Below are 25,568 nucleotides of genomic sequence, written 5' to 3' on the forward strand. Positions count from 1 at the left end.
AAAAAAAAAGTTCCTTTCTCTGATGTTTGATAGGTCCAAATTTTCACAGGTATTTCTTTTAGTCGTCTGGAATAACTCCTGTGTTTTAATACTTAACCCAAAATTTCAGGAATTTATATAGTTAGAATTGAAATCAGTGGGGAAATATGCATATATTTTTGAAAATGATGCAAACCATCGTTTTGGCAGGGAGAGAGATTCCTATCTCGCTCTAGTTATGAAAGTGGATCCCAAAAGAATATACTTAAAGTAGGAAAATATTTAGTTAATTAATTAATTTGAGGCGGGGGGGAGAGAATGAGTCATGGGGAGAAGCAGGGGGAGAAAGTGGGGGAGAAAGAGACAGACAGACTCCCCGGTGAGCAGAGAGCTGGATGTGGGACTCCATCCCAGGACCCTGGGATCATGATCTGAGCTGAAAGCTGACACTTCACCAAGGGAGCCACCTAGTCGCCCCAAGAAAATATTTTTATCAAGAAAATCTTGATTGAGTCTACAAATCTAGCCCTCTGGATAAATAGAAGGCAGAGATAGATAAATATCTATCCATGGAGAGTCGGCTAGTGTTAAAGTGAAATAAATATGATAAAATATCCTTCATCACATCAATACCATACCTATATACTATTGCTCCATCTTAGATTGTCATCAGTAGCATACAATTACCTAACTTTTTTACTCTTCATAAAAGTTTCACAAAGTTTTTGGCTATATTTGATTTTCTTTACTGGGACTCAGGTATAACTCAAAGGAAGATTTTTATCTGAATAAAAAGGGCCCATTGTTGAAGTAAATAAGAGTATAATCTAGAGATTTATAAACACCGATCATTGCCAATATAAATACTAATTTATATTACATGTGGGCATCACAGAAGACAATAAAAAGAGAAGTGTAACGGAGATACGGAGAAAATACAAAAGCAAATAATGAGGGATTCAGGTCTCTTTTTCCCAACATAAAATCAGGTGCTCCATCTACTATATGTAAGTAGCTGTAAAATCTCTTTATAAACCAAACATCCACAGGGCTCCCTCTGGCCCTCGTGCATCACCGGATATGGTACTCCCTGAAGCACTTGGCGTGGACACCCTTCTGGCATTTTTCACAGCGCGTGTTGGTCTGTGAGTGGCAGAGGGCACACCGGGTCCTCTTGTCCTGGTGGACGATCCAGTGCCCAATCATGTCAAAGCGGCTCTCAGTTTCTAGCCGCCTGCTTCGCCTCCCTTGGGAGGACACGTTAGCATTGCTCTCTAGGTACACACAGGCCACATATCTCCGGAAGGCCAGGAGGTCCACCTGGGCATCATGGCTGCAGATCCTGTGCAGCTGCCAGGCATTATTCAGGGCGGCATCGATGACATAGCCAATGAAGCTTGAATACCACTTCATGCCCCGGATCTTCACCTTGTACTTGGCAATGTTCTGGTCCATCCGACTGACACCGCCCCCCTTCTCCTGGTACAGCTTCACCAAAGAGGGCTGATGGACCTGGGTCCGTGTTTTGGCTGCTCCTGAAGGATGGCTGGTCAGCCCTACCGGCTCTATGCCCACAGCATTGGAGCAGAAGTTGACTACACTGCCATCATGCCAGCGGCACACGATAATCTCCTCGCTCTCATCGACTTTATAATCAAATGAACCTCTCTTCATTTTCTTAAGTTCTTTGGGATCTTTGAGGGGACATCGCTCAGTCCTATACTCATGAACAGTTCCTGTGGCCTTGACCCCCTTTTTCTTCAAAATGGACAGGAGTTTGACACTTGTAAAAACCTTGTCGAAAAATATGTGGTAAGGCCGACAGCCACGCTCCTGAAGCGCATCCACAAACTTCACCACCATACTGCCTCCTAGGTCCAGACCCCTGTCTGATTTGGTGAACAGCGTGCCCTGTGAGGGCTCAAACCACACCAGGTAGCCCCTACTGGTTGTCCCACACCAGATCTTGTAGCCCAGCTGCATGGGCCTCCCTGCAGGCAGATGCTTGGATCCCCGGTGCCCAAAGTACTCACACATGGACTCTCCAAAGCTGTAGAACTCTTCCAAGGGTGCGTGCTTCTGGAAATTGCAATTCATCCGGATGATGAGAGGCCTGACTTTGGCAAACCTATCACTTTCATCCAGCTCATTGTTATCTGCAAAATGCAGGTAGGAGAAGATCACTTCGAACCTGTCCCTTCTGATTGCATCAGCCACAAGATGATGATGGGAATCAGGAGAGGTTTCCCAAAACATCCTTCTCCTTGGATAGGATATATACCCACTTAAAATCAAAATGCCCAGAACACACTTTAATTCCTGGGCTGTGAGCCCCAGGTTGACATTTTTCTGCCAAGCATAACGATTGGTTTCATTAACAATGAAATTAATTGTTCCTTCATCAAAAAACAACTCAAAGAGGCCGACAGGACTCAGTTCCTGGCTCTTGAGATCCTCTATGTGAGGATCGGATGCAGTCCAGCTGCAGAAGTCAGCTTGGATATCTCTCTTGGTCCAAATACGCCGAGGCTCCACCACTGCCCTCTGTCTCTTCAGGGCCGGCTGCAACAGCTGCTCCTCCTCCTCCTCCTCCTCCTCCTCCTCCTCCTCCTCCTCCGCGCCAGAGTCCTCAGACGAGTCCTCAGGCACCACGGAGGCATGCAGGACGCTGCCCGGCAGGTGGAAGCCTCGTCGGCCACCTTCGTCCCCTGAGTCCTCGTCAGTGAAGTCCCCTGAGGCACTGTCAGGTGGCGCAATGAAGATCTCCTGCCTGCTGTGGCTGCGCTCCTCCTCCTCCTCCAGTGCATTCAGAACCTCGAGCAGCTTCGCAGACTTTGCCTTTGAACTGGCACCTCTCCCAACAGTGAAGCTGCTGCAATGACAGGAACCAAGGGGGAGAGAGGCCACAAGGAGACAGTGTTTCAGCAGGAAACTCTGTTAAAGCATTGCCTGGAGAAGAGGGCTCCCACCACAGAGCACCTGGGCCCCAACAGCACGTCAGACCCAGCACCATCAGGCTCCAGGCCGCGTGACTGAGTTTCAGGCCAGCACATGTTACACTTTCAAGTGCAGGAGTATTTTAGTGGAAGGACCTCCAGGGACACATTCCATTCTTCTCTCTTTCTTAAAGTGTTTTGAAGAGAAGATCGCCTCTAGTGATAAGTCCAGGTGGCACTGTCATCCCCAGGGAGGAACCACCACCAGGGAGCCTGAGCTGCTGAAGTAACACCAGTGATGTCCTCTGACTCAGTGGCCTCAGCAGCCCTACTTTCATCCCTGTCTTACCTGGGTCTTCCCTTTCCCTTACGAATTGAGCAATTGTAAGTTTCGTCTTTCCCAAATTTCCAAACTCTCCCTATTTGAAGACTTACTACCCCAAATTCAGGACCTGAACAGATTCAGACAGGTTTTCAGGTGGTTCCCTCAATATTAGACATCTTACTACGTAGCAGCCGCAATTCAGAAGCCAGATAGACTCACAAAACATGGAAACCCCTGCCTTCCTAACTCTTCCTGCGCATGTGGGAACTAACTGGATGTCAAGAGATACTTGTGTTTAATGAGCACCGACTGTGATGAGGTGCTTCTCAGGGCCTGGCGGTGGACGTGCTCTACCCCTGATCTGCCCTGGAGGAGAAGGATGACAGTTCAACAGACAAGGAGCTCTGTGGGACGGCACCAGGTTCAGAGAATACAGCAAAACACTAGGACTGGGGCTGCTATTTCCGATAGATGATGGGTGAAGGCTCACCACACAGGTGACCTGAGAAAGAGAGTGGGCCTTACAGAGAGCTGGAGATGGGGTGTCCCTGGCACAGGAAGAGAGCTGCAGGTACAAGTCCCTGAACCCAAAAGGACAGGCTATCTGCAAGCAAGGAGGCTTCAGATATAGTAACAGGGGAGCAAGGAGCCCAGGACACCCAGACCAGGGCCCCAGGGGTCTAGAGGCCCCATCAGGACATTCAGGTGTGTTCAGCTGTCACAGGAAGCCCTCTGTAGTGGGACAGAGGAGGGCCACCAGGGTGTGAGAAAGGACAGGGTGGGGAAGGTGGGCACTACTGATGTCCTACACCACTTAAAAGAATTTCAAACCCAAGGGAGGAAACAGACTTTACACAGAGGCAAGGTCTCTGAACACCTGCCCTTGGACTCTTAAGTTCAGACTCACTTCGTGATGCTGACTTCATCAGCCTTTGTGCTAGAACCAAGGCCCGGGAGGTCGACCTCAGGGAACTAAGGTACTTCTTATGCTCTGTGTGGGCCAGGAAGGGAACCTAGTTTTCAAGGATACAAAAGCCCTTCCCATGGACCTCAGACCAAGCGCTTCTCTGGGATCAGTAGCCATCTTCACAAGTGTCCCTGCCTTGGTTTGCAGCAGCAGATCCAGGCCAGGACAGCCAGGGCTTCCACCATTCTCACTACCTCACTCTAAACACCTTCTGCGCATGGCTGTTCAGACTGCTGGACAAGGGGAGGAGGAATTAAGAGGAAGGAGTAGGAGGGCAACCCTAGGCTTGCCTCATCCCATGACCACAGCTAGAGAAATACCAAATCGTTCTGAACACCCAAGAAACTGATCTGAGGATGGAGAGCAAAGCGCAGAACTTGGAGAAAAGGGGCTATAGCCTGGAAGGTAGGTCTGGGGGAGACAGGATCTGGGGGAGGTGAAGGGGGAGGGGGCCCTGGTCAGGGAGAGAGGAGAGTGCGTGTGGGAGAGGACATGCGTGGGGCACAAGAGAAACATTTCCCCAAAGCCATTGAGGGGAGAAAGCGATAGGGGCTGATTATAGAGAGTTCTTGGAAGCAGGGGAGCTCAGAGTCTGGAATCTCAGAACTCCACGCCATCCCCATGGGTGGAGCCTGGCCAGCTCTGAAGTGCTCCTGGGGTGGGGGGGGCGGGGGGGCAGAGGTCCAGCAGCAGACAGCGTGTCTGAGGATCCCCTGGGGCCCACTGGAGTGCATCTGGGAGAGGTGGCACTGCCACTCAGGGACAAAACAGGCAGCAGACAGCATTGAACTACCCCACGCATTACCATAGGAGCAGAGGCAGCTGCTGAGGGCAGCTAACCTGGATACTGGCTTTTTCGCTGTGCTTCACCATAAACTCCAAGCCCCGGTGTGTTCATGTGATGGCCCTTTAGGGACATAGTCGCACCGGCCACAATGGGCAGACCCTCCCAGAGGATTAGTGTGGCTCCATGCCACACTGGGTCCCTAAAATTTGGAGTTTTGAAACCCAGCCAACATGCATGAGATAAAACAGGAGCACTGAGCCACTGGGGGTCAGACAGCTCAGACACAGACAGGGGGAAGGCAGGAATCTGAGGGAAGCCTGGGGCCAATGAGGGAACATGGTTCCCTCTTCTATGATGGCTTCCTGAATAGCTGTGGGTGTGAACACTGAGTGCATGATGCCATTTTCATCCGCTCCTAGTCAACACTGAGGACTTCAGGCAGCAGTACAGAGAACAAAGTGGGAGCTTGAGAAACTTACACCGATCCCCATCCCCTTATGCTCTGCAGGTGCTTTCTTCAAAGAGCAAGTGTACCTGAGAGCCAGAAAGGCAGCTGGGCCTCTCCCTCCCCAGACAACCAGCACCCACTCCCCACACCCAAGACTACAGACCATGGAGTGATACAACACCAGCTGTAGTGGATACTGGGTCTAGCCTTTCTACCAAGATGACCACCGCACACCTAGGTAAAATTCACCACACACTGGACAAGGGCACACTGCAGGCAGGCGGAAACACTGCACAGGTGACCTAAGGGAAAGAGCTGCCAAAACACAGCAACAGAGTACACAGCATACTCCAGACACTTCCTGAAGCCCAGGCCCTGCCTGGTCAGCATACAACCTCTTCTTAATACAGTCATCACCCCTATGACAAGGAAACATAAAGGTTTTCCTAACACCTAGAAGACAGAGACTTAGGCAAAATGCCAAGAGGGAAGACTTCATCCCAAAAGAGAGAACAAAAAAGGTCATAGCCAGGGATCTATTCCAACAGATATAAGTAATATGCCTGACCCAGAATTTAAAACAACATCTAAGGGCAGCCCTGGTGGCGCAGCAGTTTAGCACCACCTGCAGCCCGGGATGTGATCCTGGAGACCTGGGATTGAGTCCCACGTCGGGCTCCCTGCATGAAGCCTGCTCCTCCCTCTGCCTGTGTCTCTGCTTCTCTCTCTCAATCTCTCTCTCTGTGTGTCTCTCATGAATAAATAAATAAAATCTTAAAAAAAATGAATGAATAAAAATAAAACAACATCTAAGGATACTCTCTGGGCTTAAGAAAAGCATAAGAGACACCAGAGAGTCCCTTACCACAGAGATAAAAGATCTAAACACTCGTCAGTCTGAAATAAAAAATCCTGTAATCGAGATGCAAAATCCACCAGATACAATGAGCGCAAGGATAGAAGAAGCAGAAGAATGAATACGTGATTTAAAAAAATTAAATTATGAGAAGTAATGAAGCTGAAAAGTCAAAGGAAAGAAAAAGATCACGAATATTGACTTAAAGAACTGGGTGACCTCATAAAGCATAATAACAGGCAGAGCATATTGACTTAAAGAACTGGGTGACCTCATAAAGCATAATAACAGGCAGAGCATAGGAGTTCCAGGGAAATGGGCCAGACAGCTTACTCTAGGAAGTTATACTGAAGGCCTCCCTAATCTGCTGAAGGAAGGTGACATCCAAATCCAGGGGGCACAGAGAACTCTGGCCAGAATCAACAAAAGCAGGCCAACACCAAGACATATTAGAGTAGAATTTGCAAAATATAGAGATGAGGAAAACATCCTGAGAGCAGCAATGGAAAAGAAATCCCTAAATTAAATTACTGGGTCACAAATCAGGTCTTAACCAATACCAAAAGATTGGGATTGTCCCCTGCATAATTATAGTGGAAGAGAAATAAGGTTAGCAGCAGATCTCTCCACAGAAACCTAACAGATCAGAAGGGAGAAGCATGATATACTCAACGTGCTGAATGGGAATAATATGCAGCCAAAAATACTTTTCCAGCAAGGCTGTCATTCAGAATAGAAGGGGAGAAAAAGAGTTTCCCAGACAGACAAAAACAATAGGAGTTCATGACCACTACATTACCCCTGCAAGAAATATTAAAGGGAACTTTTCAAGAGGTAAAGAAAGATCAAAAGCCACAAAGACTACAGAGGAGAGAAAATCTACAGGAACAGCAACCTCACAAGTAACACAATGGCACTAAATTCATATCTATCAACACTCACTCTGAAGGGAAACAGACTAACTGCTCCCACCAACAGACATAGGATATCAGAATGGATAAAAAACGAGGCCCATCTCTATGCTGCCTACAAGAAACTCACTTTAGACTTAAAGACACTTGTTGATTCAAAGTGAGCGGATGGAGAACCATGTACCATGCAAATGGACATCAAGAGAAAGTCAGCAGCCACACTTACATCAGACAAACTAGACTTTAAACTAAAGACTGTAAGAAAACATGAAGAAGGGCACTATAATATAATAAAAGGATCTATCCAACAAGAACATCTAACAGTTGTACATATTTATGCCCCCCAAACTGGAGCACCCAAACCTAAAAATCAATTAAATACAAACTTAAAGTCACTGAAATAATATTAGGAGACTTTAACACCCCACTTAGAGCAACAGGCAGATCATCTACCTGAAAATCAACAAGGAAAAAATGGTTTAAATAACAAACCGGACTGGATGATCTTAACAGATATATTCCAAACATTTTGTCTGAAAGCACCAGAATACACATTCTTCTTGAACGCACATGGAACATTCTCCAGAATAGATCGCACACTGGGTTGCCTATCGGGCCACAACAAATACAAAAAGACTGAGATCATATCATGCATAATGGCTCACCACAATGCTATGAAACCTAAAGTCAATCACAAGGAAAAATTTGGAAAAACCACAAATGCATGGAGGTTAAAGAAGACCATACTAAAGAATAAATGGGTTAATCAGAAAATTAAAAAGGAAATAAAAAATACATGGAAGCAAATGAAAATGAAAACAAGACAGTCTCAAACTTTTGCTGACCTTGGAGGAAAAGCTCTATCTGTCTATAAGTGGTTCTAAGAGGAAAGTATACTGCAATACAGGCCTACCTCAAGATGCAAGAATAGGTGCAAATACACAACCTAGCCTTACCCTAAGGGAGCTAGGAAAGGTACAGTAAGTAATGCCTAAAGGCAAAAGGAGAGAAATAATCATGATTGAGCAGAAATAAATGATAAACAAAAAAAGCAGTAGACCAGATCAGTGAAACTAGGAGCTGGAGGAAAGGGATAAATTCCTAGAAACATATAAACTACCAAGAGTGAATCAGGAAGAAACAAAAAATGTGAACAGACCCATTACCAGCAAATAAATTACATCAGTAATTAAAAATTTCCCAACGAAAAATCAGAGAGGGTGACAAAGCAGAGAGACTCCTAACTCTGGGAAACAAACAAGGGGTAGTAGAAGGGGAGGCGGGCGGGGGGATGGGGTGACAGGGTGACTGGGTGATGGGCACGGAGGAGGGCATTTGACAGGTTGAGCACTGGGTGTTATACTGTATGTTGACAAATCGACCTCCAATAAAAAAAATACAAAAAAATACAAAAAAAAAAAAAATCTCCCAACAAATAAAAGTCAGGGTCACATGGTTTCTCGGGAACTTTTACCAAACATTTAAGGAAAAGCTACTACATATTCTTTTCAAATTGCTCCAAAAAGTAGAAATGGAAAAAACCCTCCAAATTCATTTTTTATGAAGCCAGCATTACCTTGACTCCAAAACCAGACAAAGACCCCAACGAGGCCAAAATCCCTCATGAACGTGCATGCAAAAATTCCAAACAAGATACTAGGAAATCAAATCCACTACTAGACTAAAAGAATCATTCAGCACAATCAAGTGAGATCTATTCTGGGCTACAAGGGGGATTCGACATCCACAAGTCAATCAATATCATATACCACATTAATGAAAGAAAGGTAAGAACCACATGATCCTCTCCATAGATGCAGAGAAAACATCTGAAAAGCACAACATCCATTCTTGATAAGAACCCTCCACAAAGTCTGGATAGAGGGAACATAGCTCAACATCATAAAGGCTATGGATGAAAGACCCACAGCTAATATCGTCCTCAATGGGGGCAAATAGAGCTTTTCCTCCAAGGTCAGCAACAAAACCGGGATGTCCACTCTCACCGTTGTTATTTAAAATAATACCAGAAGTCCATTCGAACCAGCAAATAAGTCAAACTTACACTATTTGCAGACAACATGATACTCTATTTAGAAAACCCAACAGAATCCAGCAAAAAATTGCTAGAACTGATAACGCAAATTGAGGAAAGTTGCAGGATACAAAATCAATGTAGAAATCTCTCATATTTCTATACACCAATTATGAAGCAGCAGAAAAAGAAATCAAGGAATTGATCTCATTTAAATGCACCAAAACAATTGGATACCTAGGAATAAACCTAGCCAAAGAGGTAAAGGATCTGTCCTCTGAAAACTACAGAACATTTGTGAAAGAAACTGAGGAAGACACAAAGAAATGGAAAAACATTCTATGTTCATGGATTGGGAGAATATTGTGAAAACGTCTATCCTACCCAGAGGGATCTAGACATTCGTGGAATCCCTATCAAAATACCACAAGTATTTTTCACAGAGCTGGAACACACAACACTAAAATTTATATGGAACCACACAGACCCTAAAAAGCCAGAGGAATGTTGAAAAAGAAAACCAAAGCTGGGGCATCACAATGCTGACTTCAAGCTGCATTACAAAGCTGTGGTCATCAAGACAGTGTGGTACTGGCACAAAAACAGACACATAGATCAGTGGAACAGAATAGAGAACCCAGAAATGGACCCTCAATTCTATGGTCAACTAATCTTTAGCAAAGCAGGAAAGAATAGCCACTGGAAAAAACACAGTCTATTCAATAAGTGGTGTTGTGAAAATTGGACAGCCACATGCAGAAAATTGAAACTGGACCGTTCTCTTACACCACACAATAAGACAAACTCAAAAGGGTTGAAAGATCTAAATGTGAGACAAGAATCCATCAAAATCCTAGAGGAGAACACAGGCAACACCCTTTTTAAACTTGGCCACAGTAACTTCTTGCAAGATACATCCACGAAGGCAAAAGAAAAAAAAGCAATAATGAACTACTGGGACTTAATCAAGATGAAAAGCTTCTGCACAGCAAAGGAAACAATCAACAAAACTAAAAGGCAACCTATGGAATGGGAGAAGATGTTTGCAAATGACCTATCAGATAAAGAGCTCTTATCCAAAATCTACAAAGAACTTATCAAACTCAACACCCAAAAACCAAATATTCCATTTAAGAAATGGGCCGGTGATAGAATAGACATTCTTCCCAAGAAGACCTACAAATGGCCAACAGGCACATGGGAAGATGCTCAACATCACTCATCATCAGGGAAATACAAACCAAAATCATGATGACATCCCTTCTCACACCTGTCAGAATGTCTAAAATTAACAACACAGAAAACAACAGATGTTGGCAAGGTTACAGAGAAAGGGGAACCCTCTTACACTCTTGGGGGAATGCAAACTGGTGCAGCCGCTCTGGAAAACAGTATGGAGGTTCCTCAAGAAGTTAAAAATAAAACTACCCTATGTGTGACCTAGCAATAGCACTATTAAGTATTTACCCAGAGGATACAAGAATATTCTCTGAAGGGGCACATGCACCCTAATATTTACAGCAGCATTAACAACATTAGACAAACTATGAAAAGAGCCCAAATGTCCATGGACTGATGAACAGGCAAAGAAGATGTCATACGTAGACAGATAGATAGACAGACAGACAATGGAATATTACTCAGTTATCAAAAGATGATATTCTCTTTTGCAATGCTATGGAAGGAACTAGAGTGTATTATGTATGTTAAGCAAAGTCAATCAGTAAGAGAAAGTACCAGATGATTTCACTCATATGTGGAATTTAAAAAAAAAACAAACAGACGAATATAGGGGAAGGAAGGGAAAGAGTGGGAGGTATACCATAAGAGATTCTTTAGTATTGAGAACAAACAGGCTTGCTGGAGGGAAGGTGGGCAGGGGATTGGCATGGTGATTGGCACTGAGGAGGGCACTTGTGATGTGCACTCTGGGTGTTATAGGTAAGTGAAGAATTCTAGTCTTGAACCAATATTACAGTACATGTTAACTAACTGGAATTTAAGTAAAAACTTGAAAAAAATAAAGAAAGAAGACTCATGGAATGGTAAAGCTCGCAAGGACCATGGTAGTCCAGTAGCAAGCACCTTGTGCGTTAAAAGATGAGGAAAGGGAGCCTGGAGGGCACAGTTATGTGACCAACTGTTGGTTTCAGCTTGGATCCTGATCTCAGAGTCATGAGGTCGAGTCCCAAATGGGGCTTCGTGCTCAATCTGGAGCGTGTTCTCCCTCTCTCTCTAACCCTCCCACTTGTGCTCTTTCTCTCTCTCTCTCTCTCTCTCAATAAAAAAATAAAGCTTACAAAAAAAAAAAAAAAAAAAGATGAGAAAAATAAATCACATTTTCAGACACAGTGTAGACCCTGGAGCTACAAAGCCTCACCCATACCATATACACTACCCTGCCTGCCTCATCTTTCCTCAATCTCCCTTTTCTGCTCTCTCTTCCACCTTTCTCTTTCCTAGACACCATATGCTTAGTGAGGCCAGCAGGACCAAGAGCTAAAAATGTCCTGGGCATGGCCTTTCATAAAGGCTTTCATCAAAGGCACTTACCTTGAAGTTGAAGCCATGATGAGCCAGGAACAGAGACTTGTCTATATGTGCAGAGTCAAAGAATCTGTAAGACAGAAGAGGTCGATTTTTAAAAATTGTATGCTAATTAGCAAGGCAATAGAACCTTCTCCACCATTTAAGTGAAAAAACATGTTTAGCTTAATGTTCACCAGCGGTAAGCAGAGGATGGATTGAGTACACACAGCAGAGGGGGTCTAGTCAACTGGCCCATCAGAGGGAAAAATAAGGAGCTCTCCACCTCACACCAAAACATATTATAGGGCAAAGGTTTTCACCGTCAAAATTACTGGCATGTGGGCCGGATGAGTCTCTGTTGGGAGCTGTCCTGTGAATTACGGGATTTTAACAGCTTTCCAGAACTCTACCCACTAGATGCCAGTAAAACACTGGCACTACTTTTCCACTACTTGTGAAATCAAACATGTTTCCAGACATTGCCATTACGTCCCATGGGGAACAAAACTACACCTGGTTGACAACTCTTATTCTATATCAAGACTACCAATAGATCCTACTGTAAAAAGGAAATACTGTCTACTAGTGCTACCCAATATGGTATGTGGTTATTACATATCTGATATGTATGGCTAGTGTGATTGAGAAACTGAATTTTTAATTTTATATAATTTTACTTAAATTTAATGTAAATTGTCACATGTGCCTGGCCAGTGACCACTGTATTCGTGAAGTCCCAGATGTATAAAGAACTACTTTTTTTTTTTAATTTTCATTTATTTATGATAGTCACACAGAGAGAGAGAGAGAGAGGCAGAGACACAGGCAGAGGGAGAAGCAGGCTCCATGCACCGGGAGCCCGACGTGGGACTCGATCCCGGGTCTCCAGGATCACGTCCTGGGCCAAAGGCAGGCGCTAAACCACTGCGCCACCCAGGAATCCCCTAAAGGACTACTTATGGAACAACATTCTCTTAACAACCAACAGGTCAAAGAAGAAAAAATTCTTTCATAGAATAACTTAAGGGGGAAATTAAAAAGTATCTTGAGGCCATCTGGGTGGCTCTTGGTTAAGCATTCGACTCCTGATTTGGCTCAGATCATGATCTCAGGATCTTGAGATCGAGCCCTGTGTGGGGATCTGCAGTGAGTGTGAAGCCTGCTTAAGATTCTCCCTCTCCTTTCCCCCTGCCCCAACCCACTTCTGGGTTTTCTTTCTTACATAAATACTTAGTATCTTGAAACAAATGAAACAAGGAAACACAATATACCAAAACATTTAGGATGCAGCAAAAGATTTCTAGGAGAGCTTAATGCTATAAACACATACAGAAAAAAAAAATATATATATATATATATAAATATCTCAAGGAACTCTAGAAAGAATAGATGAATGGATAAAGAAGAAGTGGTACATATGCGATGGAGTATTATTCAGCCATACAAAAGAATGAAATCTCGTCATTTGGAATGACGTACATGGAGCTAAGAGTAATGCTAAGTGAAATAAGTGAGTCAGAGAAGCACAAATGCCATATGATTTCATTCCTAAGTGTAATTTAAGAAATAAAAAAATGTGCAAAGGGGGGCAAATGTGCAAAACTGATCTTGGTTCAGTTGGTGAAGCATCTGCCTTTGGCTCAGGTCATGATCCCAGGATCCTGGGATCGAGTTCCACATTGGACTCCCTGCTCAGCGGAAGTATGCTTCTCCCTCTTCCCTCCCTGCTGCTTGTGCTCACTCTCTCTCTCACAGAAATAAATAAAAATTTTAAAATGAGCTAAGGAAGAGAGGAAGAGAGAGAAACCAGGAAATTACTCTTAACTATAGAGAACAAATTGATGGTTACCAGAGGGGAGTGGGGAATGGGTAAAATAGGTCATGGGATTAAGGACTGCACTTGTGATAGGCACCAGGTGACATATGGAAGTGCTGAATCACTATATTGTATACCTGAAACTAACATAACATTCTATATTAACTAAATTGGAATTTAAAATTAAATTAAAATTTAAAATTATTTATTTATTTATTTATTATTTATTTATTTATTTATGATAGTCACACAGAGAGAGAGAGGCAGAGACACAGGCAGAGGGAGAAGCAGGTTCCATGCACCGGGAGCCCGACATGGGATTCGATCCCGGGTCTCCAGGATCGCGCCCTGGGCCAAAGCAGGTGCTAAACCGCTGCGCCACCCAGGGATCCCAAAAAAAATTTTTTTTAAAAGAATAACTGGTTCAGTGGTTGAACCTGCCTTTGGCTCAGGTCAAGATCCCGGGGTCCTGACACTGAGTATCACAATGGGCTCCCTACAGGGAGCCTGCTTCTCCCTCTGCCTATGTCTCTCTTTCTCTCTGTGTGTCTCTCTCATGAATAAATAAATAAAATCTTAAAAAAAAAAAAGAATAACCTAAGCCCAAAGTTATCAGAAGAAAGGAAATAAAAGATTAGAGCCAAAATAATTAAAATAGAGAACATAAAAATAATAGGAGAGATGAACAAACTAAGAACTAGCTTTTTGAAAAGATGAACAAAATTGATAAACTCCTAGCTACAGTATCCTAGAAATAAAGAGAACCCAAATCAACAAAAATACATCTCACAGAGGAGAGACTAAAACTGATACCACAGAAACAAAAGATCATAGAGGCTACTACAAATTGATTATTGATTATATGCCAACAAACTGCACAACTTAGGAACGGCTGAAATTCTCAGAAACACACAATCTATCAAGACTGAGCCAGGAGAAACAGATCATTGAAACAGTCCAATTAAGTAGGAGAAAGACTGAAACAGTCCAATTAAGTAGGAGAAAGACGAATCTCCCAACCAAAAAACAAACGAACAAACCAAAAATAAACAAAAACCCAAATGTACACACTGGTGAATTTTACCCAACACATAAAGAACAATTAATGCCAGCTCTTCTCAAACTCTTCCAAACACACACACACACACACACACACACACACACAGAAACCAACCCAAACTCATAAGAGGAGCATTACCACAATACAAGCATTTGAGAAGGACATTATAAGAAAAGAATGGAATATGAGGACAATTCAAAAGACAAATATAGAGGATGTGATGTCAGCAGATGGTAGACTTCAAAGCTCTAGGCCCTTATTACCCATGGAAATACAAGTTAAAAACAAAGATGAACCCGAATATCTTTGTGAGAACTCTAGAGCCCACTTGAAATGGTGTACAACCCAGGCCAACAGAAAAGTAAGATGGGATTCCCTTTAAAAGCGTGGGAGATTTCATGGCATTTTGTGCACAGATGGATCTCTCCCCACTCAGATCAGTAAGGCACAGCCAGGGTAAATACAGTGACTCGACCCTGGAGTGGAAATCAGAGTAGACTATCAGTCCAACACCCTGGCTTATCTGGGGGCTCCCTGGGTGATATAGATTTTATGCCTCATCAGACATGGAGCATTGATGGGAATGGGAGCAGTTTGGAGGTTACTGAAAATATAAGCAAGTGCCACAGCACACCAGAGCTGCAGAAATTCTGTAGTTTTACATGCCAATGCCAGGGAGAGAAAAATTATACATTTCTAAGAAGAAATTAGGGACACACTGTTTGTGGAACTTGAGACCATTAAAATTAAAAGTACACACTCAGGTCCAGAGAATGCATCACCAGGAGATGTTGGTGAAGTTCCAAACTTCTAGATTCTAGGGTTGACTGGAAGTATTCCCCTGAACAAAGCCAGTCCATAAAGACTGAGAAGAGGCTGTTTTTTCCCAAATGGCCATATCTCAACAGCAGATCACGAGCATACAAAGAAACTGGGAAACATGGCTCAGTCACAGAAACAAAATAAGATTCCAGATATGAATCCTAAAGAAAGACAGACTGTTGAGTTTCTTGGTGAAGAACTGAAAGCCATTTGTTAAATATATTCAAAGAGCTAAAAGACAACAAGAGAAACAATGAGACAAAATCAGGAAATGGATGACAAAATGAGAATATTGACGTAAAGATAGAAATCATAGAAAAGATCCAAAAAGACACTCTGGAGCAGAAAAATACAGTAACTAAGCCAGCATTACCCTGATATTGGAGCCAAACAGATACTACAAGAAAGCTAACGATCAATACCCTTGATGAATATTGATCCTCAAGAAAATATTATAAACAAAGTAAATTCAATAGCACATTGAAAGGATTATATACCCCAACAAAGGGAGATTTCTTGAATGCAAGGATAGTTCAACATGAGAAAACAATCAGTGAACAGAATGAGAGACAAAAAGCGTATGTTCACTGATGGATTATTTTAACTCTACATCTGAAAATAATGATGTACTTAGTATATGTTGTATAGTATACTATACAACATATAGTATACTTTGTATAGTATACTAAGTATACTTAGTATAATTTAATTAAATTTAAATTGAAAAAAACATTTAAAAAACCAAATATTTATAGCAAATAATGAAAAAAAAATCCACTTCACAAGATTTAATACTCTTTCATGAAAAGAACTCTTACTAAACTAGGAGTAAAAGTAAACCAACTAAACATAATAAAGACCAAATATTTTTAAAAATCCCAACTGATGTACAAAATAGCAAAAGACTCAAACTTTTCCTCTAAAAACAGGATCAAGATAAAGTTGTTTACTCTGGCCTTTCTATCAAATATAGTACTAGAAATCTTAGCCAGAGCAATTCGGCAAGAAAAAGAAACAAAAGACATCCAAGTTGGAAAGGAAGAAGAATTATATTTGCAGAAAACATGATCTAATATGTAGAAATTGTAAGGATTAAAAAAAAAATTAGAAGTAGTAAACAAATTGAAAAAGGTTGCAGAAATGAAAACCAGCACACCAAAAATCAGTTGCATCTCTATATGTTAACAATGAACAATTTGAAGTGGACATTAAGAACACAACATTTACCACAACACTGAAAAAAGTAAGATATTCAGGAATAAGACTAATGAAAGAAGTGAAAGAATCACATGCTGAAAATGAGAAAACATATATCAGAGTAATATTTTAAAAAAACACACAAAAATAGATATCTTCGTTCATAAGTTGATAGACCTAATATTGCTAAAATGTCAATGCTGCCCAAAGTACTTCAAAGGTTCAAGGCAATCTCTATCAAAATCCCGATACCATTTTTTCCCCCAGAAATCGAAAAATCCGTCCTAAAATTATTTGGAATCAAGGGAAGCCAAATAGCCCAGATAACTTTGGAAAAAAGGAACAAAGTTGGAAAATTCACATGTCCTCATTTCAATATATTGCCCGGCTAAAGAAGTCAAAATAGCATGGCCCTGGTATAAAGGGCCTGATATACAGACCAGTGAAGTGTAACAGAACCAGAAATAAACCCTCATGTATATGGTCAGGTAATCTTCAAAAAGGACGTAAAAACTACTCAATAGGGAAAAGATAGTCTCTTTAACAAATGGTGTTGAAAAAAACTGAATATCGGGGATCCCTGGTGGCTCAGCGTTTGGCCCAGGGCGGCAGTCCTGGAGTCCCGGGATCAAGTCCCACGTCGGGCTCCCGGCATGGAGCTTGCTTCTCCCTCCTCCTGTGCCTCTGCCTCTCTCTCTCTCTCTCTCTCTCTCTCTCTGTGTCTATCATGAATAAATGAATAAATAAATCTTAAAAAAAAGAAAAAATGGAGTATCTACATGCAAAACAATAAAGTGGGCTCTTGTCTGACATCATCTACAAAGGCTTAACTCAAAATGTATCAAAGAAATAAACGTAAAAGTTAAAATTATAAAACACTTGAAAGAAAACATAGGGAAAAGGTTCACAATACAACATCTGCCAATGATTTCTCTCTTTTTTTAAAATAGGCTCCGTACCCAGTGTGGAGCCTAATATGGTGCCTGAACTCACAACCCTGAGATCAAGACCTGAGCTGAGATTGAGGCATATGCTTACTGACTGAGCCACCCAGGATCCACGGACCTGGCAGTGATTTCCTGACTACGATACCAAAGCACCAGCAAAAAAGTACACATAGACGAATGGGGTATATAAAACTTCAAAATGCATCAAAGGACACAATCCAGAGAGTGAAGAGACAACGAATAGAATGGGAAAAATATTTGCAAATCATGTATTTGACAATAAGTTAATATACAAATAACTCCTATGAATTTCGTAGCAAGGCAACAAGTAACCTAATGAAAAAAAGGACGGAGAACTTGTATAGACATTTCTCAAAAGAAGATGTATTAATGGCCAATAAACGTATGAAATGATGCTCAACATCACTAACCATTAAAAAATGCAAATCACGGGATCCCTGGGTGGCGCAGCGGTTTGGCGCCTGCCTTTGGCTCAGGGCGCGATCCTGGAGACCCGGGATCGAATCCCACGTCGGGCTCCCGGTGCATGGAGCCTGCTTCTCTCTCTGCCTGTGTCTCTGCCTCTCTCTCTCTCTCTCTCTGTGACTATCGTAAATAAATAAATAAAATTTTTTAAAAAATGCAAATCACAACCACGATGAGGCTCACCTCATACCCATTAGGATGACCAGTATATATATAAAAAAAAAATGTTGGCAAGGATATGGAGAAATTAGAACACTTGTGCATTGCTGATAGGAAAATGTAAAACGGTGCAACCACTATGTAAACAGAATGAGAGTTCCTCAAAAAAATTAAAAATAGTATTACCATATAATCCAGCAATCCTACTTCTGGGCATGTAGTCCAAAGAATTGAGGCAGGGTCTCCAAGAGACCTCCATCTTCATAGAAGCATTCTTTATCATAGCCAAGGGGTGGGAGCAACTCAAAGGTCCATCAAAGATAAATGGGTAAAGAAAATGTGGTATATACTTACAATGGAATACTATTCAGCCTTACAAAGGAAGGAAATCTTGTCACATGTTGCAGCATGGATGAAACTTAAGACATTCAGCTAAATGAAAGAAAACAGTCATGAAAAGACAAATACTGTACGGATCTATTTAGATGAGCTATGGACAGTACTTAAATTCATAAAAACAGAAAGTAGAATGGTGGTTACCAGTAGAGGGAGGAGGGGCAAATGGGAAGATGATGTTTAATGGGCAAAGGTTTCAATGTTGGAAGATAAAAATGTCCTGAAGATTGGCGCACAGCAATTTGAGCATGCTTAACACTACTGAAGAGTGGTTAACGTAGTAAATTTTATTTTTTGCTAACTTTTAGAATTAAAAATAAACAGAAGCATTATCAGAGAAAAAGATTACTGCCCAGGGAAAGGATGTATCACTCACTAGGTTATAATCATTTTAAACTTCATGCATTTAGTAACCACTTCACAATACAAATGAACTGTCGAAACTGAAAAATCCATCACAATAACGGCAGATCTCAACACATCTCTTTCAGTGGTTAATGATCTACAGACAAAATTACTGAGACTTGAACAGCAGAAGTGACCTGTGATCCATCCTGAACAACCAGGCGTGATTTCAGTGAGACGGCACAACAGAAACCGCCCCGCTTCTGTCTCCCTATACAATGATAAGCCAGCCAACTACAGAAAAAGTGCTCTGGCAGGAGCTTTGGGATCCAGGTAGGAGGCTTCAAAACCTGGGTGAACCCCAAGACTAAGGAGTGCTTCTCTGCAAAGACATATGAGCACGCTGGTGGCAAGCTCCATGAAGGTTTGGCCAAGCAGGAACCCAAGGGGGAGGGTAGAGGAAGAGGCTGGACCAGCCATTTCAGGGCCCTGAGGGCGCCATTAAGAAGACGAACCTTATCGTACAGCACAGGGAAATTTTATTTATTTATTTTTGCATCTTCTTTAAATATTGAGTTTTTGTTTTAACCCTAGTTAGTTAACACACAGTGTTATATTAGTAGGCATATAATCTAGTGATTCAATACTTCCATGTATCTCCTGGTGGTCATCACAAGTGCTCTCCTTAATTCCTGCCACCTATTTCACCGACTTTCTCTCTCTCTCTCTTTTTTTAAAGATGTTTATTTATTTATGAGAGACAGAGAGAGAGAGAGAAGCAGAGACACAGGCAGAGGGAGAAGCAGGCTCCAGGCAGAGAGCCCGACACAGGACTCCATCCCGGGACTCCAGAATCAGGCCCTGGGCCAAAAGCAGGCACTAAACTGCTGAGCCACCCAGTGTTCCCTGACCATCAGTTTGTAATGGTCTGTATCTTAATTTGTCTTTCTCTCTCTCTCTCTCTTTATAGTAAAGACAAATTTTAAAACAATACAATCAGAGTATGACACAATCACTTGTACATGTTAATTAGCTTAGTCTGGGACCCCCCAGGTGACTCAGCGGTTGAGCGTCTGCCTTCAGCCCAGGGCCTGATCCTGGGATCCGGGATCAAGTCCCCCATCAGGCTTCCTGCATGGAGCCTGCTTCTCCCTCTGCCTATGTCTCTGCCTCTCTCACTCTCTGTCACTCCCATGAATAAATAAATAAAAATCTTTAACTAAAAACAAACAAACAAAATAAAATAATTAGCTTAGTCTGACTCTGGTGTGGACAACTGAGTGAGGGCATAGAGCAAGCACAGGGGGACAAAAGGCAGGATGGTGGTTCCCAGGGAGAAAAGTGGGCCAGCCCCGGGAGGATTCAAAAAGGAAACCAAGTCTGGATTGACTGGGGGTCAGGGGTAGAGCTGGTCAGGGAGGTCTACCCGAGGATGGGCTGAGTGGCGAGGGTACGGTGGTTGCATTCACAGATCTGGGGGCACAAGAGGAGACCAGATGTGAGTTCAGGCTGAGATATGCTTATACTGAGACAGAAATGCTTTGAGATAACCCTTCAAGGTATCATGCAGGCCACAGGTTCTGTAAGTCAGGAACAGAGAAATGACCTGGGCTGCAACCACAGATGAGGGAGTTCTCTGAGGACATAGGGTAGGCTCAAACCCACAAGAATCCTTGGAGCCACAAGAGATCACCCAGGGGAAATGCTCCCACTGAAAGAGAAGACGGCCAAGGCCGGCATCTTCAGAGATACCAGGACAGAAGCAGGTAGGCCTGAGAAGCAGGAGGAGAATCCGCACAGGCTGAAAGGCCAGGACTAGATGGGTCAAGGCAGATGGTGACAAGTGCCAAAGCTGCCCACAGGCCCTGCTGGACGTTCTCTATGGGGCCGGCACGGAGGAAGAAAAGACCCTCTCATCTGAGACCTGCTGCTTCCAAGGCCACTCTGAAGGGTCCTGGGGGTTAAGAGGCCCTCCATTGTTTAAGTAAATGCAACTAAATCCTGACTTGGATCCTCTGCCACGGAAAGGAAATGGGGGAGACCAGCAGGCCAGTCTGAATAAACCCTGTAGATGTTAGGGCTTTCGTTTTCCTGTTCTGTTCCATTAGATGTCCATTACACCTGGGGAGTCTAAGTGCACAGAACGTGACAATCAATACTTTGTACCAGTTTCTGAACTTTTTTCATCCTTACATTATTTCAAAAATATTTTTTTAAATATGACATTTGATAACTGTAAATGCCTCGAAGTTGAGCCATTTGCACAATGGCTCTGGGGCGGGGGATAAGAGCCCTGGTGAGACCCGGAACCCCACCCCCCCACCTCCCACATCACAACATCAAGGTGATAGAAGGCAGAGAAAAACGTCCACAATCACAGAAGCAGGCAGAGGCGCCAGAGGTGCACCGCACCCTGCCCGCCCCACACCCCCCCCTCCATGAGCCCGCGTGGACGCGACGTGCCCCGCAGCAGGCCTCACCGCAGCCCCGCCGCCTCCGGGTGCAGGTCCGACCACTCCTCCCCTCGCATCCCAGCACCCTGGCTGCCCCGAGGGTCTCTGCCCGCCTCCCCCCCTCCCTGTGGCGGCGCCTCCCGCGGCCCCAGAAGCCCCCCGTCCCCGTCCCCGTCCCCGTCCCCGTCCCCGTCCCTCCCGCGCAGCCTCCGCGCCACAGCGAGGACCAACGCCTCGAGCACCGTTGAGAAAACGCAACGCCAGGCCCGGCCTCTCGCACAGCCAAACCGGCCTGTCCCCGCTCGGGGGCCCACACGTACCTGCGCGCCGGGCCGAGGTCTGCGGGGCCGGCTGCGAGGAGCCCGAGCGCCCGGAAGCCCCGGCCTGAAGCGTCGCGGCCACGCAACGTCCGGCACCAATGGGCTCCCCGCGCCTGGGCTCCTTCTGCGGCCCCGCCCCGCCCGCCCCGGCCCGCCCCGGCCCCAGCGACCACCGAGAGGCCCGGCCTCCGCGGAGCCTAGAGGGACCCGCGAGGGCCTCCGCCCGCCGTGCGCACGCCGGGCGCCGCGGCACTGCACCCCGGCTCAGCCCCGAGGAGCGGAGCGCGGACGCCCGTGGCTCCTGCTGCCCGGGGCGCGAAGCCTCTCCCCGCCCCACGGCGGGGGCTCGGGCAAGAGGCGGCCTTCGCCTTCCCAGCACAGGGACAGTCGTCGCGGGCCCCCGGGCACCTGGGAAAGAGGCGAGAACCGCGGCGCGGGCAGCTGCGCCCTCAGCTGCGGGCCCAGCACCCGGGCAGGCCCCGCGGCCCCTGCCCGCCCCGAGCTCGCCCTCGGGCAAAGCCGGCTGGGAACCCGCAGGGCCTGGCCGCCGGGCCGGGGTCGCGGTCGTGGGCGCCTGAGACCTCCAGATAAAATACACGCGGACCTGTTCTCCTCGATGTTCAGGCAAACCACGGGGCCAGCTTCACATTCGTACGTGCCTGGGAGCTCCGTGTTTTGTCTGGAGACGCACCCCCGTGCACCCACGGCGCTAAATAAAACATTCAGCTGCGCTTCAAGATCTCCCTGACCTTTGTGCACTGGCAGCATCGGACGTAGCCAAGGAGTTTATCCGAGGCGCGAGTATCGCGAAAGATCTAACCGACTTTATTAAACGATTCACAAATCAGGTCACATCCCATCTAGCAAATAGAAGAAGCTGCGAGGAATGGTACTACCTGGAAGGTGCTGACAGCCGGACGCTGGGGCAAGCAACTCGTTAGCAAACGGAAAGGATTGTTCCGGGAAAGACCACTTTGCCTTGGGGGAGAGGCAAGCGGTCTTATCTGCTCGGGACTCCCTCCCTGCCCAAGGGGAAGACTGGCACTAACAACAACAGCAACAAAAAGCCTGACTACTGGTAAAGACTACTTTTCTGGAGAAATTCGAAATTGCAATTATTTGTTTAATATTTTTGCTTACAATTTCTTTTTTTTACACATTTTATTTTTTTAAGTAAACTCCACACCCAGTGTGGGGCTGGAACCCACAACCATAAGATCAAGAGTTACACACTTTACTCAGCTAGCCAGGTGCCCCTAAATTGGAATTAGATTAATATTAATCCACAATTTAGGAACTCAATGGAATTGATATCATTCTCGGGGTCTATGGTTTTCTTTTTAACACTGGGGCAGCAAAATCCCCCCTCCACCCCAACCCACCCTTACTGTCATACCTTGAGAATCACTGCTTTATAAGATACATGGGACAGCAGACTTCACTGAAGAAGATGACTTGGCCTCTAAACACAAATACTCCTGGGAACAAACTGTCAAGCATTCAAGAGAGCCAAGTAGCAAAGGTTTTGTATTTTGCTTCTCTACCCTGGCAATTCTCCACAAGGTGTTTGTTTATTTTTGTCACTGTTCATTGTTTTGAGATTTTATGTAGATGAATTTATTTATTTACCTTTTAAAGATTTTATTTGACACAGAAAGAGACAGAGAGAGCACCAGGTGGGGGAGTGGGAGAGGGAGAAGCAGGCTTGCCCACTGAGCAGGGATCCTGTTGCAGGGCTCCATCCAGGACCCAGGGATCATAGAGCCCAGGGATCATGACCTGAGCCCGAAGACAGGTGCTTCACCACCTGAGCCCCCCAGGTGCCTCAATGTTTTTGTCACCGTTGTTAAAATCACAGCCTGAAAATGATGTCACTTAGGTTAAGGCCTCAAGTCAGTAAAGCAGCACTTAATGCTTCACCTAACTGCATCAGCCCCACAGAAATGTAGCCTTCAACTAGTCAACATGGAGATTTCCTGGTCAGCACTAGGAAGCTGACTAATAGACCCCTTCATCCCTCTTAGAAGGGAAACCTAGCCTAAAACAATGGGTTCTTGGCTAATCGTTTCCTTTCTTCCACTGCTTCTTCATGTTTAAAAACACTTCCTTTTCTGTAGCCCTTTGATGCTTCCCTCTACTTGCTAGATGGGATCCTGCCTGACTCATGAATCAGTTAATAAAGCCAATAGGATTTTTAAAATTTACATTGTTGACTTTTTGTTATTTAACAGGCTTGGGACAGTGTTGGGGTTTGAAGCAGAACTTCTGGCAGCATTCAATAAGAAAACTGGGCATGCTCTCATGATCCCTTCGAAATCACCGTCTTTCTCACATTTCCAAGGCTATAGGTAAGTTCTTCTGAGTGCCACTATTTTTGTGCTTGAGCTCCCAATCGAATTGGCATTATTTATAGGGCACATCTACTTGAGCGGGCAGACAGATATTCCATGAGCCATTGAGCTTGTATAGTCACCTGGAGCCCAGCTGCGCTGGCAGAGGGTTAGCCCAGGGCCAAGCCTCTAGCTTTTCAGCCCACAATTCCCTGGATGGAAAACCGCAGCAGGTTCCACAGGAATTGGTGATGCCATGCACTCAAGGCCTTCTTGTGGCCAGGAGAGACTAACATCTCAGTGAGACTCTCAGTACATTAATATCCCCATGTTTGTCCTGTTTTAGGTGGATAACGGCTACTGCTAGTGAGGATCTCAGAAGCCAAACGGCTGCAAAAATTGGTGGGTGTGGGCCAAGCACTTAAAGGCTATTAGAACACTTGCCACCTCAGGAAGACTCCCATGATAGGGTAGGTTGGTCATGAAATGGGTTAGATGGACACTAGGCCACCCACCAGCATCAAGAAAACTGCTATGCAGCAGGGTACACTGTAAAACACGCATAATCCTCAAGCCTGTGGCCCAACCTTTTCAGGTACTAGTTCAGCTCCGAGAAACCCAAAGACTTAGCTAATGGGATCCTTAAATTCTAGAGTCAAGCATGCTACCCTCTAGCACATCTGCTTGTTTTATGTTCAAGAACTATAGTCCTGAAAGATGTAGATATCTAGCAAAAACAGAAAAATCTTACTAAGCTTAAGTCCTTAGGAATTTGGGATAACTATCAGGTAAGTTCCCCCAAATAAGGCAGGACATAAGTGAGTTGCAAAATGAACAAACCTTTTAGAATCTCTAAAAGGAAGAAAGAAAGTTTTATTTGAGCCTCAATTAGGACAGCTGACCAAGAAACAGGATCTTCACAAAGGGAGTGCTCTGGAAAATGAACAGTTCTTATAGGGTTAAATACATTTCATATATTGCAAAAAAATCAAGAGACTAAATATTAACAAATAGGCAGGATAACGAGTTGTAACATCAAGGAATGCAGGGATTAGAATCATTGTCTTAAGGACCAGATAGTTCCCCTATTCATTTACCAAGGAGATATATAATGCATGCTTGGATGACTGGAGGTCAACCCCACCCCAGATATGTAACCTTTAACCAGTCACCATGGGGATTTCCTGGTCAGCATTAGGATAATTAATGATAGACACCCTCTAATCTTCTTAGGAGGGCAACCTTGCCTAGAACAATGGATTCTTTGGTAGTTTCCTTTTTTTTTTTACTCCTCTGTCTTTAAAAACTTTTTCTGCAGCCTTTTGGAGCGTATAGAACAGGTTTATATGGCAGTACATGTGCTGGAGACTGTGACTCTTCATGAATGAGCTCAAATTGAGGATGGAAGAATCTGAGAATGAGAGACTAATACTTTTCCAGAATAAATCAGCACACCAACCAACA

General features: G+C 44.3%; 1 protein-coding gene across 7 annotated transcripts; it reads right to left on the bottom strand.

The window, feature by feature from the left end:
• Positions 1-781: 781 nt before the first annotated feature.
• PGBD2 (piggyBac transposable element derived 2) lies at positions 782-22,517 on the bottom strand. Of its 7 annotated transcripts, none has more exons than XM_077849972.1 (5): positions 21,775-21,912; positions 18,615-18,692; positions 18,047-18,221; positions 11,798-11,861; positions 782-2,848 (listed from the first exon to the last, which is right to left on the bottom strand). In XM_077849972.1, the coding sequence occupies exons 4-5, from the start codon at positions 11,812-11,814 to the stop codon at positions 1,051-1,053; spliced, it is 1,815 nt and encodes a 604-aa protein (XP_077706098.1). In that variant the 5' UTR covers positions 11,815-11,861; positions 18,047-18,221; positions 18,615-18,692; positions 21,775-21,912; the 3' UTR covers positions 782-1,050. The 7 variants fall into 7 exon arrangements, with proteins under 7 accessions (XP_077706098.1, XP_077706094.1, XP_077706097.1 ...); XM_077849968.1 differs by having other exon boundaries at positions 782-2,851; XM_077849971.1 differs by lacking the exon at positions 18,047-18,221.
• Positions 22,518-25,568: the final 3,051 nt, after the last annotated feature.

The sequence above is a fragment of the Canis aureus genome, chromosome 15 (assembly GCF_053574225.1).
Source record: "Canis aureus isolate CA01 chromosome 15, VMU_Caureus_v.1.0, whole genome shotgun sequence".
NCBI classification, from domain to species: domain Eukaryota; kingdom Metazoa; phylum Chordata; class Mammalia; order Carnivora; family Canidae; genus Canis; species Canis aureus.